Consider the following 14,267-nt stretch of genomic DNA (forward strand, 5'->3'; position numbering starts at 1 on the left):
CAGCCAGACGACGAGGACCCGGGCGGCCTCGGACCGCTTCCGGGCCTCGGCCGCGGCGCCCCGCCCGCCGCCCAGGACCCGCCTCGGGACCCGCCACCGCGTTGAGCCCCGCCCCCGCATCGCCCCTCGGCCCCCGAGTCCCGCCCCTAGGCCCCGCCACCGCACCACCTCCGCCCTAGCGGCTCTGCCTCCGCGCCCCGCCCCCGGGACACACCCCGCGTCGCCGCCCCGCCCCAGGACACACCCCCGCGTCGCTGCTCCGCCCCCAGGGCTCACTCCGAGTCACCGCCCCTCCCCCAGAGCGCACTCCTAGTCCGCGCCGCCAATCTCTAGCAAGAAGGCACGGCCACTCGGCTTTTACAAAAACTCGGAGGCGGTCACACTGCTGGTAAGAGGGACACCCATGCCATGGTCTGTCCCGCCCCATTCAAGCCCCTCCTGGCTATGGTGTCCTCTAGCCCCCTTCCCGCCGGTAATAAAACCGTAATTCTCTTGCCCCCGCCCCGTGCCCAGATGTCGTCGTTTACTGTTCCGAACTCTCCTGTCTCACCCAACCAAGCCCACATTTCACGGTCTTAAATCTCCCTCTTCCCTCCCTCCCACCCTAGCACCTCCTACAAGGAAGAAAAAAAAAAACTGGCAGAAATCTAATCTGAACTTCCAATTTGTACAGCTCACTTCCACATTTCAAAAATAATTGCTCCTGTTTATTGAGCATTTGCTAAGCCTCAGCCATTGAGCTAGTCACTTTACATTGCGTTATCTCACTTGTCCTTGACTACAGTCCTACCAAAGGAATACCAAAAAGTGTTCTTTTCCCCCATCTTGCAGATGGGGCTCAAGGAAGTGGTCTCCGTTCAAGGTCCCAGAGGTAGTAAGTGGCACAAGGCAGCCAAAATTTAAACCGGAACCTGACTCAAGTCCACCTTAGAATCCATTCTCCTGAGCATCAAAACCTCAGCCCCATTCATTCATTTATTCCACAAATATTTATTAAGATCCTGTCTGTGCCGAGGTCCGAGAAGATCCAGGTGAACAAAACAGAAGGCCCTGCGCTTAGAAGCTTACATTCCAGTGGGAGGAGACAGACGATGAACAATATAAAGAAATAAAGGATACAGTGTGTTGGTGATAAATGCAAAGGAAATTTTTTTTAAATAATAAAAACAGAGCGGGGGGGATATGAAATCTCTTTCTTTATATCCCCAAGGAACCTATATCATTGGCTCAATGAAAGTTTACCTCATTCACCTGTGACTTTCCCCCTCCCTCCCCGCCACACACACGCATCCCTTTCCCGTGCTGAGGGCAGTCCCTGGCACATTCTATGGCGGAGCTCGCTTTGGTAAATAAGTTTAGGAGTCCTGGATTCTCTAGGCCTTGGGCAAGTCCCTGCCCCTCTCTGGGCCTCAGTCTCGCCATCGGTATAAGGAGCAGTCGGACTAGAAAGGCTCCCTAAGGCCCCGTCCAACTCCGACGCTCTAGGATTCTATGAATAGGGTTAAAGAAAACAGGGACCAGCGATTGCTTCCCCACCGTAGCAACTGTTACTAGACGAGGGCCATCTCCTGGTACGAGTGGAAACTCCTCCCTGAATCGCGAATGTCTTTGGGGCATCCCATCATGCATCGCGACTTTGCCTCTCTAGGAGGCACGTTTTGGCCTCCTTGGTCACGATCATCCCTTTGGATCCAGCCAAAGAGCGCGCCTCGTTCCTATGGCAACCGCGCCAGGTCCACGCGCAGACGGCAGGTAGCAAGGGTCAAAACAGATTCGCAAAGTAGAAGTCCTCGACCCGTTCAGTCCGCGCCTTCGGTGAGCCGAGCCTTTAAGTGTCACGTGACCCCTCCCGTTCGTCCCCGCCCCTCTCCCCTCCCGAGGTCCAGGCTAGCGCTGCTGCGGAGCGGAGGCTCCCGACCCGGCGGACTTACTGGAGCACGGACGCTGCAGCCGGTTGGGCCGGTGCCCTTTCCCGGTAACTCCTTCCCGGCGTGACGCGCGGAGCCGCGGACGCGGCGGGGCCGGGCAGGCTCGGGGATCTCCCGTCAGTTCCTCCTCGTTCTCGGTTCCCCCGGGCCCGGGGAAAACCGGGAGCCGGCAGGGCCCGGCCCAGGGCTGTCGGTGGGCGGCGGGGAAGGCGGCCGTCTCTTGGAGGGTTGCGACCTCCGGCGGGAGCTCAGACCTGGAGCGTGCCTCCTGGAGCCGCTGCTCTGACCAGGGAATACTGCCCGCGGGCGGTAGCCTACCTGTTGGGCAGGTGGTTTCCTGCCCCGAGGCCGGTACAGTCGAGCTCGAGACTGCCAGCCAAAGAACTTCACAGCCCCCCCGCCTCTTGGGCTGCTCACTGGAGGCGACTGACACGGTGGAATAAGGCAGCGATTGCACTGCGTGATAGAAAAAATAATAAGTATCACTTTCTGACTGTTGACCCTATGTTCAGTAAATCCTTTACATACATTTAACTTCCTTGCTGATCCTTTCAAGGTGGTATTATTCACCTCCATTTATGAATGACACTGAGGCTTAGCAAGTTTAAGTTAACTTGCCCAAGGTCATAAAGTGGTGGAGGACAGATCCCAATATGACTGTTTCCAGAGCCTGTGTGCTTAACCAGTAGCTACCTCACCTTCCCGAGTTTTAGCGCTCTGTACGTGTTTTATAGGGCAGAATAGGTTATAGGTTGCCTTAACAAGGAAGAAACTGAATTGTTTTAGGATTTTTGTTCAGCATGCATGCAGTCCTAAAAATTGGAAATCAAATGAGTCAATTTCGTGAGCACTCCCACGCACTGTTTAGACTTCCGCTTGTCAAAATCCACCGCTGTTACAGCTTTGCCTTCCTTAAGTAAGGTGTCGCATTAGACACTTGAACCTTAAAACTTTTGTAATTCATGAAAAGTCAAGATAAATATGACCCTTGAAAATTCACCGTATGTTAGCACAAAGGTCATAATTCTGTACTGTAAATGTCCGTGCAATACAGCACTACCTTGTTCATTAACCAACCAGGATTATTTCTGAACCCACAGTGAATTCAGTTACTGCACTCACCAGACATGGATCTTTAACATTTGAAGACCCTGCCTGGTCCACAGCCTTTGCCATTAATCTCCCTTCACGTGGAAAACTAAATTTTTTCTCCCCAGTTTTTCCTCATCTTTGGTCTCCATTTATAATAACCATATTGCTCATGGTTAAAGAGCATTGTCCCTATTTTCTTGGTCCAGTGGGTGTGGTGAGAATAGAATTGGGGTACACAATGTGATAACCGTTTTTGTTTTTTGTTTTTTTAGAGTATATCACTTTCCTACTTGTACTTATTTAACCCCAAGAATGTCCCAGCTATTGAATTTCATAGTTTTGCACCTGGCAAATCTTACAATCTCATGAATTTATTTAGCCTGTACTCAGTGAAGTGTTCTTAAGCCACGTATTTTTAAATTTAAAGTATTATTGTCAGAATAAGTAAAACAGTGTATTTAAGATGTAGTTGCCTTGATTTTCCTATGTATGTTTTCCCACATTTGCTTATTATTTCTTCATCTCATTCATTTTTAGTCATTTCTAGAGCTTTTCTAATCCAAGGAGTCTGGAAAGTTGCTGTTAATTCTTACTGCTCATCTTTTCATTTATTATAGTTCTTATGTATGATATATTCAAAAATAGTAGCAAAATTGTTGATTTTAAAAGACCTGGTCAAACAGATTGACACTTTTCCTGCCAAATAGAGTTTGTTTGTTTTATTTTTCATCTATATATCTTATCCCTTTATCTAAAAAGCAAGACTGTCCAGGTTTCTACCACTGAAACTTACTGCCTCTTCGATCATTTCAGCTCTGGAAAGGAAGAGAAATGGAAGTGAAAAAGTTGAGCATTTCCTGGCAGTTCTTGATAGTTCTGGTTCTGATCCTGCAAATTCTGTCTGCGTTGGATTTTGACCCATACAGAGTCCTAGGGGTCAGCCGAACAGCCAGTCAGGCTGATATTAAAAAGGCTTATAAGAAGCTCGCCCGGGAATGGTAGGTGAAACAAAGAAATAGCAGTTTAATATAAGCTAAGCAGTTTTAGTAGGGGAATGAAGCCTAAATTATGGTTAGCTTTTATTTATCTCTGTTTCTATAAATATATGTATCTGTCTAAAATATTTTATTGGGGAGAACTAATGTTCATGTTATTCTTTAATTTTTAGTGATGAGATCCAAAGCCTGTGTTGCTATGAAACCCACTTTTAAGAATTCTTTGGCCTAAAGGATTACCCTAGATGCTGCTAGCGTATTTAATGTTAAAGGCAAAGGGAGCTTTAGTTTTAAAATACATGTGTAAATAATCAACCATGGATCAGCTAACCATCCCCATGATGTGTTATTCATAAAGTAACTCTTTATGAGTGTCATTGCTGAAGGGAACACCCTCCAATCCTGTTTTCTAAATTATTAATATTAAGCTTTCAAGAAAATTTAGAGTAAGAGCTTTTTGCCCTCAATTTTACAATATTCAGGAACTGAGTACATTACTCTTAAAAATCATCCTGTAGAAAAATCATGATTTTACCTAGATAGGTTTTGTATTTGCTAAAGAGTATACAAGTGTTTGTGAATTAGCAGGATAGCAATGAATTTAAAACTTACGGACAGACATCGTCAGTTTTTTCCCCCGATGCTTTGGACATGCCAAAGAAGTAGAAGTATCTGGATCATATAGCTGGAGGGGAGCAGCAGGAGGGGAAAGGATGGGAAGGGCACAGGTGACTAGAAGCTGGGGGAGCCAGTCATAGATAATAAAAGCAGGTTTGGGATGAGACCGATCGTTGTGCACCTACTGCGTGCTAGGCTCCAGGTTCTATGCTTTTTATCTTATTTACACCTTATAATTACCCTATGAGGGAGATATGCTGTCCCTCTTTTACCTGTGGGGAAACCTAGGCTCACTGTTACTAAGTATTACTTCTGGGCTCGGTAGCTTGACCTTCTGTGCCAATAGTAGTTTATTGCTTTTTTTATTTTCTAATCACGTACACGTCTGAGCAGACGTAAGACTGAGTGGGTTAGTGTTGGGGCGGGCAGGAAGCTAGGCGGAAGCAAAGCTTCCCCATGCAGATGACATTGCAGGCTGTGCATGACTCTGCCTGGCACCATTATTCTTCAGTGAAGGACTTAACTTAGTTTTAAGCTGGTTGCGATAAAGGTAAAATATAGTTTAAAATACAATGTTTTGAATACATAAATATTTTAAACCAAACTCCAATCACAGAGAATCCAGAATTCGATACTAAAAACACAATCTGATTATGTGTGGCCCCTTTCCAGGGATTCTCTTTACAGCAAAATCGTTTCAAACTCTTGCCTCTTTATATTCAAAGCAAAATACATAAATCTGCAATAAATTCATAAGGCAGCAACATTCTTTTGGACAGGGTACTAGCCTTTGGCAACATTTTAAAAGCAGAAATCGCTTGAGTATGTGGGATTTATTAAAATGTACAGCTTTGTCTTTTCTGTCTTCCAGAGCTGAAAGGGTGTTATGCTATTAATTAAATGAGTCATATGCTTCTCTTCCTTAATTAGATTCTCTCTAGGAGTCATTCATCACCTTAGAAATATAGAGAGTATCATCCAGGGAAAGTCTAAAATTTTACTTCACCTTTGTATTTTCACTGTGTTATTCCTTGTCGCCGTTTTGGCTATGGCAGGGTTTTATCCCTAAAATCGTTGGTTTCACTTCATGATGGCTTCATATGCACTGAAAATAGCCAGTTTGACTTTTCGGAATGAACAGCAGCCGGGGGAAGTGGTTAATCATTGAATTGGGTTTGTAACTCTCCTCTGCTAGGTTTTACTACTAAGTAATGTTTCTTAAGCTTCTCAAGAGCTTTCTCCTTCTTTGGTGAAACCATTTCAAGTGACTTTTTTCTCTCAGGAAAGCTATGTTTCTCTCCTAATAATTAAGTTTTAACATAGGCGCCTTTCTGTTGTCATCTACATTGGCAAAATAAACACCCTCACACCCCAAGAAAGAGGCGTCCTAAAACTTGATAGGAAACAAATGGGTATAACATGGTCAGTCACTGGAACAGTAAGACGATTTGTCTATGACTTTTCTGTATTACTTTTTCTACAGCCAGTAGATACCAAGTACAGTATTTTCTTCATTTCCAGGTTTAAAGGACGTGTATCATATTGCGGTCGGTGACATGTTTCCTACACACTGAAAATAGTATTGGGCAGTTCTTTCCTAGAGCTGGATTTATCCTTTTTTCTACACGTTTGCCACCTTGTGGTAGTGTCCTGCAATTAGGAAAATATCCCTTATAACCTGAAACTGTCTTGTGGTTTCCCCTGTTCTCTGGCCTTGGTTTTGTCTGCGTCAGGATCTGTGGTTCTAACCCAGCCACCCTCACAGCCCTCCCCTTGGTTTGGTCTCCTCAAAAGCCCCTTCCAATCCTTCTTCCCCTACCACATTCTGTATGTTAAATCTTCATTTGTGTGAATGCATCATTTCTCTCTTTTCAGCCTTTAGCCTAAGTTTGAATATTTAAAACACTTTTTTTTTTTTTTTTTTTGGTCATCCAGAAACATGCTTTGGAACCACCATCTTGTTTCCTTAAGTCGTACTATTTTCATTATACCCAGCTGACATTTTTTTTTCTCACCAATATCCATAATGAGAACTAAATAGTTAAGGGAGGAATGGTGTCTAAATTCAACAGCCAGCCATTTTCAGTTTATTTTTAGAGAAATCAGAATATGTGGTATAATTCATTCAAACATGTTCCTGCCAGAATAAGCTGATCAAGTCATAAATTTTCTTTATTCCAATGTACTTGGTGCTGTTTTTAGTAGTCATTTGCTTCCAGGTGGTTTGTTTCTCTTTCCTGAACCTTTGCTAGAGGAAATTTACTAAAAGTTAGCAGAAGTGGTTACATGAAGAATAGGCTCTGTGATAGAGTCTCTTAACAAAAAGAACGTTGAAAAATCAGTATAAAACACTGATTTAGGTCTTGGGGGGATCCTAAGGAAGTAAAACCTAGCCCCTACTTTCCAGGACTTTAAAAATCTCCAAAGTGGAAACTGGCATAAGCACAGGCAGATTACAGAATAAGTATGACCGCAAATGGATACAGTTACTTGTCAGCTGTATAAAGTAGCAAACATTAGTTGTAACAGAAGTTTAAATCACTTTGCATAAACTGTAGATTTTTCTCACCTCTTAAAACATGGGGCCTAGAAGTCATTATCCATTTATAGGCCACTTTAGGCAAAAAGGGACAAGCAGAGCAATAACGAAACTGAAATGTTCTCATTTGAACATCAGCAGCCAAATGCTATTTGGAACATGGTTGACACTTAAATGAATTCACGCCGTATCGGAAAGCTATTTCCTGTGTCTACCTGAGTTGTCAGAAGAAATCCCTTCCTTGGTAACATTCTAACGTTGGGATGAGATGCTGCCATCCTGGGAAGAGAAGTCGGTTCTTAGGGCTCAGTGTCGTTAGCCTGGAACCAGCTTCAGCAGTGTTTAGGAACCAGGTAAAGACATGCCTACAGCACACCCTTCCTCAGTGGGATGCTGCCGAACTCCCTGGCGCTTTGAAAATGTGCCCCGCTGAAGTGCTTTGGGTAGAAACACCTGTTTCAAAGTTTCACTTAATTATTATGGTCACGTGAAGCAAGTGATTGCTTCTGCCATTTATTTTTAAGAAATCGTCCTAACAGAATGGGCTTCCATTTGCCTCAGATGTAGTGAACTGTGTGTACAAGATGTTAATTGTGTGTAAAACATTAAATCCACGCTCACTGCCTGCCCATTTGTGTTTCAGGCATCCTGACAAAAACAGAGATCCTGGAGCAGAAGACAAGTTCATCCAAATTAGCAAGGCTTATGAGGTATCATGTCAAACTTGTGATGCATCCATTAGCTCTGATAAAATATTTTTTTAAGTGGCCAGTTTTGTAAAGACCTCTCAGAAAAGGGCACGCTCCCAATGCCCTTGACCCAGTTTCTAGATGACGGTAGAGAAAGCATATTCAGCCACATCCAATATGTTGAAATTGGTGCCTGAATAATTCAGCCCTTAAAAAAAAAACAAAACAAAACAAAAAAACTGGCCTATTTTAAAGGCTTTAATTGGAATTGTAGAATTCTCAGAATTCCTAAATGTAGGTCTCTGTTTCCTTTGTAGGAACTTTTATCACATGCTCACCTCAGCAGCATATATACTAGAGCTTCTATTAAAGAAAGACTGGTGTGCCTGTATTTATTAAAGTCGCACAAGGTTACAGGTACATGTAAACACAAGATTTTCAACAATTTTCCAACAGGTCACCTTAAGTAGCTTGGTCTAGAATGTGCACAAAAGATAAGTCCGTGGCTTCCTGATTTGTGTATGGTAATGCTCTTCGAGAGACAGCGCTTGGCTCATAGAATGGCACATCATCCTAAAACAGCTTCTCGAAGTGTAGACTTCAGAGTTATTTCTGAGTAAAACAAAGCTAACGTACAAGACACTGAACTCAGTTCTGTGGCGACTTTTTGGTGTTCGCAGCTTTTCCTATCTCGGTTTGAGTTATTCCAACTTAAGTGGCATGACCTAGGCCATTTTTTTGTGGTCAACACTATGTTAAGTTTTATTTGTTTTACTGATGTGTCGACTACTCTGAGAACTCAAAATCTCTAAAGCTAAGATGAACGCGAATATCTGAAGGACTGAAGTCTTTCGGTCTTGAAATACTGAACGTTTCTATTGAGAGAGGAGTTTCCTGGCATGTCGGAGACTGCATGCGGAATGTCGAGCCGTGCTATAGCTTTAAACATTTCTTTTCTTCCTGTGTCTTCCGTGCTGCTCACAGGATAGTCCTTGGGGTGAAACTTTTTCCATTTCACAGATTTCCTATTGTTGTCTTTCCTTATAGATTCTTTCCAATGAAGAAAAGAGGTCCAATTACGATCACTATGGAGATGCCGGAGAGAACCAGGGCTACCAGAAGCAGCCGCAACAGCGGGAATATCGCTTCCGGCATTTCCATGAGAATTTTTACTTTGATGAGTCCTTTTTTCACTTCCCTTTTAATTCGGAGCGGCGGGACTCCATTGATGAGAAGTATTTATTGCACTTCTCACACTACGTGAATGAAGTGGTTCCAGATAGCTTCAAGAAACCCTACCTCATCAAGATCACCTCAGATTGGTGCTTTAGCTGTATCCACATCGAGCCTGTTTGGAAAGAGGTAGTTCAAGAACTGGAAGGATTGGGTAAGATAATTTTATTTGCTAGAAGGTGTCGTTATAGAAGAAGGTAGCTTTTGTATCTTGAATTTTATGGGCTCCTGGGGAGAAGGGACAGTGAGATTTCTCTTCACAAGTTCATGGTGACTGGGGTTTTTCCAGGGACACATTTTCAGAGGAAAAAATGTGTCAGCCATTCTCATTTTGCACTACGAATTTGAAGCCTTATATGTATAGTTTCCTAACATCTAGTTGGGGGCCTAGTACATAGGAGAAATTTAAAAATTATTGGTTGAACAGAGCAGCCCTCAAGCATCAGTTTTGATGCTGGTGGGATCTGCAGATTGTTCTCATCAGTATGATTGAATTTGCTAGAGCTGCCATAACAAAATACCACAAAACAACAGAAATGTATTTTCTCACATCTCTCAAGGTTAGAAGTCCAAGATCAAGGTGTCGGCATGTTTGTTCTTTTTTTCTGAGGCCTCATTCCTTGGCTTGCGGATGGCCGCCTTCTCCCTGCATGTCCACATGGTTGTGTCTCCATGTGCATGTTTCTGGTATCTCTCTCTCTCTTTCTGTGTCCTAATCTCTTTACAAGGACACCAGGCATACTGGATTAGGGCCCACCCTAACGACCTCATTTTAACTTAATTACTTCCTTAAAGGCCCTATCTCTAAATACAGTCACATACTGAAGTACTGGGGGTGAGGACTTCAGCTCTGTCCATAACACTCATGGTCATGGGTTACCACTCTGGATCACAGATTAGCCCTTCCTGTGTTCATGGTTACCACTTAGTGCCAGGAAAATGCCAGCAATCCAGACAGGGTATTTATTTTAATGACTCTGAAAAGTTGGAATTACTGAATTGTGTGTGTGTGTGTATGTGTTGTGTTTTATAGGTATTAGCAGACCTATTCTTGAGTAACTAAAAAAGGCCAAACTCAATCACAGGGGCCAAGAGCCTGGGTGTCTCTGGAGAGAACAGACCAGTGAAAACCATTAGTTCGTTTATCCTAAAACAGAAATTTTCAGCTTATGGTTCAGAAGCACTCCAGTGTGCTGAAATGCTTTCGTGAGACTGAGTAAAGAAGTTCTTGGAAGAAGATGAGGAAATAAGTTTAGCACAGTGTCAAACATGTGGTGGGCAGTCAGCAGATGCTTGCTGGTGGTGCATAATGAGTGAACGAGAGGGTGAGATCAGCTGGAAGCCCCTGGGTTGAACAGCTTCTTCGTCAAAAAGTGTAATTGCATTTTATACCCCACTAGGTGGTATACTGAAACCTATTTAACTTCCTTCGTCTAGGAGCCGACATTCAGACCCAATAGCAGAACATAAACGTTAAACCAATGCGTAAGTTAGGAAGGCAATGCGTTTACACCAAAGTCAGATTAGGGCCAACATTCTATTTTAAACATGCCAGGTGAACAACGTGAAGGAGCGAAGCATGGTGGTTACCTGTGTCCCATCCCTGGGCTTGGGAGTCATAGGCCAGTGTTCAGTGTATGTGCCGCTCCAGCGAGCACCAGGCAGACCAATGTTCAGATCTGAGCTCTGTCATTTACTATCTTTGTGTCCTTGGACAAATTACTTAATACACATTTTCCATCTCTAAAATGGGTGTAATAATGTCAAACCAACATGATTGATACGAAGATTAAATGAGAAAAATATCTATTAAGTTTCTAGTATATATTAAGCACAAACGTAAAATGAGCCCTAGGGAATTTCTAATGAGCTAGGTTTTCTGGTTTACCAAAGTAAAAATTTTTAAAACACCTATTTTATAAATTTTTAAAAATCAGTCTCAAATACATGAGTCTACTTTCTTGAACTCACTGGCTACCAGGCACTGACTTTTGACTTACGTTCAGCTAAGTCTCACAAGGTAATTAGAAGTTGGATGGGCAGGAAACCAAGGAGGAACATTACAGGCAGAGGGAACAGAGCAGCCAGAGACACAAAGAGCATCCAGGGGAGAGGGGGTCGCAGGGTGTGACTCTGGTGTAGCTGAGGGGGAGCAAGCAGGAAGAGCACGCTGGGACCAGGTAGTAAGGAGCCTTAAAGTCCAGGCTCAAGAAGCTGGACTTTATTTTACAGTGTGTAATAAAGCCAAGAGAAAATTGTCACGTAGAGGCGTGATTTAATCGTATCTACACTTTAGAAAGCTGTAAGAGCCGCTTGAAGGACAGATTGAAGAAGGTCAGAAGAGTGGCAGGGAGGTCACCAGCCCTGGCAAGACAGCAACCACTGGACCAGACTAGGACAGAAGGAAGAGAGAGGTGGACAAGGGTAAGATATTTGAGAGGTAGGATCGTGGAAGTCTGGAGGGACCTGGCTCCTGGAGACCACCTGAATGTGAGGAATGAGGAAAAAAGGAGAGAGGGGGACAAGATTGACTCTGCATTCTGACTTGAGCCAGTGGATGGGCAGGGAACTCAGGGAAGAGCTGGATTTGAGAACTTGTTCTAAATCGTAACTACGTTTGGACATACTGCACATGACGACATGAAAATAGTAACACTAGCTTGTATTTATGGAGAATTTACCATACGCCTAGCACAATTCTGTCAACGCATATGAAACAACAGCCATTCAAGGCAGGTGCTGCTGTCATCCCTTTTTTTACAGACATGTAGCTCATTTTGGGAACCTCGTCAGGGTCCCACCGTTGGCATTCGGCAAAGCTGGGATTTGAACCATGGTAGTCTGGCCCTAAGTCCGTGCATCGCACACCATGCCGTATGGCCTTTTAATGTCCTTAAATCTTTGATGATGGAAGATCTTGCTATTCTTTTGGGTTGTCATGCTGTTTGATTATAGTAAGTCGGGACTCAAGTGACAAGAATGTAAGAAGCTGAATTTAGATCCATAGAAGTGACATTTACTGAGGGTTCAGTTCATTCCCCCACTGCACCCCCGAAGTTCCCTGGAAGGCTGGTTTTGACCAAATGTATTAGATTAGTTTGGTTTATAAACCATTTTCCTCTTTGGAACATTTGGATTAGTTGAAGATTCCCGACAGTCAAGGTCCACTTGGTTACAGTTGGGTGGCAGCACGATGAGATCTTTACAGCGTCCATGGCCATTTCCCTGTCCCAGTGAGGCAACGCTACCCTTTAAGGTACTGCCAAAAATGTTTCTTTCTTTTTTTTTTTTTTTAACATTTATTCCAGAGATAGAGAGGGCACGAGCAGGGGGAGGGGCAGAGGGAGAGGGAGAAGCAGACTCCCCACTGAGCAGGGAGCCCGATGCCGGACTCGATCCCAGGACCCCAGGATCATGACCTGAGCCGAAGGCAGACAGATGCTTAACCAACTGAGCCAACCAAGGCACCCCCTGCCAAAAATGTTTCTATTCTGAGTTAATAGGAAGAGCAGACTGGGGCACCTGGTAGGCTCAGTCAGTGGAGCAGGTGACTCTTGATCTCAGGGATGTGGGTTGGAGCCCCATGTTTTGTGTAGAGATTATTTAAAAATCTCTCTCTCAAAAAAAAAGGAAGAGCAGACCATCTTAAAAATCAGCTGAGGGGTCTGGGGAAGCTCAGACCTGTCAGAATAACGTAAAATGCCTGGATTGCCATGGATGGATGAACGAGAACAGTTCTACCCCGGGGGGACATGCGGCTGCTGGTTAGGTGGAATCCAGAGCCATGCAGCGTGATTACGGCTAGTGTGCAAAGGCAGCCCACGTGTGTGGACAGCCGCCCTGGGGAGAAGGGCCAGAGTAGTAGGCGCTGCCTTCAACCTCGAGGAGCTTACTGTTGAGCTGAAGAGAAAAGATGTACCCAGAGAATACACACCTGACATTTGCAAGTACAGAATCACATTTGTAATTACAGAATAATAAGCGCTGCAGGAGTAAGCAGAGGATGAGAAAGAATTCATGTTCTCATTTCACACTCTGTTCTGGATGAACCAAGTACTATGTTAGACATTAATGTATAAGTTGTAATAGTTTTTATTGAGCCTTTCAGTTGTTTGGCATTGTGTTAGGTGCGTTGTGAGGATTGTCTGTATCCCCAGAGCAACTCAATGAGGGAGAGACTGTTATTATCCCTGTTTTCCAGCTGAGCAAACCGAGGCCCAGGAAGGGTAAGGGACTAATCAAGGTCACACTAGCCACAAGTAGAACTGCTGGGATACAGACCCAAGAGCACAACTCTAGGGGTCACACTCAACCACCATGCTGCACGGCTTCAAAAATCAGTAAAACGTGGTCCTTGCATCAGCAGACTCAGGTGGGAGACACAGGTGAATTATCACAGTGCTCTGCATGCTCACGGGGAGGGGTACAGACAGCGACCAGGGTGTCAAGGAGGTTACATGTCTTAAAATCAAATACCATTTTAGGGCAACCCAATTTGAACAATCCTGCAGATTATTCACCATGACTTCTCATTTATTTTTTGTAAAAGATTTATTTATTTATTTTAGAGAGAGCGCGTGAGCAGGGGGAGAGGCAGAGAGAGAGAACCTCACGCAGACTCCTCCCTGAGCATGGAGCCTGATATGGAGCTTGATCTCACGACCCTGAGATCATGACCTGAGCCAAAACCAAGAGTCAGGCGCTTAACCGACTGAGCTACCCAGATGCCCCGTGACTTCTTATTTTAAAAGAAGGAGTAATTTCTCTCTTTTAAGGAATTGTTAAGTATATAACAGTGTTACACTGTCTAGGAAAAGGGTCTACGTAGATACTGGTTTTAAAAAAATCTGCTTTAGTTTCATATCCTTGATTTTGTTCCGTTTCACATTATTCACATCTTTTAATTTCTTTATTGATGGGTTTGTGTTTAGTCAGATTCGACAGTGGCCTATTCCTCCAGCTGGCACTGTACATTCCTTAAGACATATGCAAAACTAAAAAAAAAAATAAAGACATATGCAAAACTTGTGGGGCGCCTGGGTGGCTCAGTCGTTGGGCGTCTGCCTTTGGCTCGGGTCATGATCCCAGGGTTCTGGGATCGAGCCCCACATTGGGCTCCCTGCTCCACAGGAAGCCTGCTTCTCCCTCTCCCACTCCCCCTGCTTGTGTTCCC

General features: G+C 44.2%; 1 protein-coding gene across 1 annotated transcript in view; it reads left to right on the forward strand.

Moving 5' to 3' along the window:
- Positions 1-3,851: 3,851 nt before the first annotated feature.
- Positions 3,852-14,267, forward strand: part of DNAJC16 (DnaJ heat shock protein family (Hsp40) member C16) — a 34,755-nt gene continuing 24,339 nt past the window's right edge. The window contains exons 1-3 of the mRNA XM_021683465.1: positions 3,852-4,018; positions 7,816-7,882; positions 8,909-9,248. Of these exons, the coding sequence (XP_021539140.1) occupies positions 3,852-4,018; positions 7,816-7,882; positions 8,909-9,248 (574 nt within the window). The remainder of the gene's footprint in view (positions 4,019-7,815; positions 7,883-8,908; positions 9,249-14,267) is intronic.

This window comes from Neomonachus schauinslandi, chromosome 4, assembly GCF_002201575.2.
Source record: "Neomonachus schauinslandi chromosome 4, ASM220157v2, whole genome shotgun sequence".
Taxonomy (NCBI): Eukaryota; Metazoa; Chordata; class Mammalia; order Carnivora; family Phocidae; genus Neomonachus; species Neomonachus schauinslandi.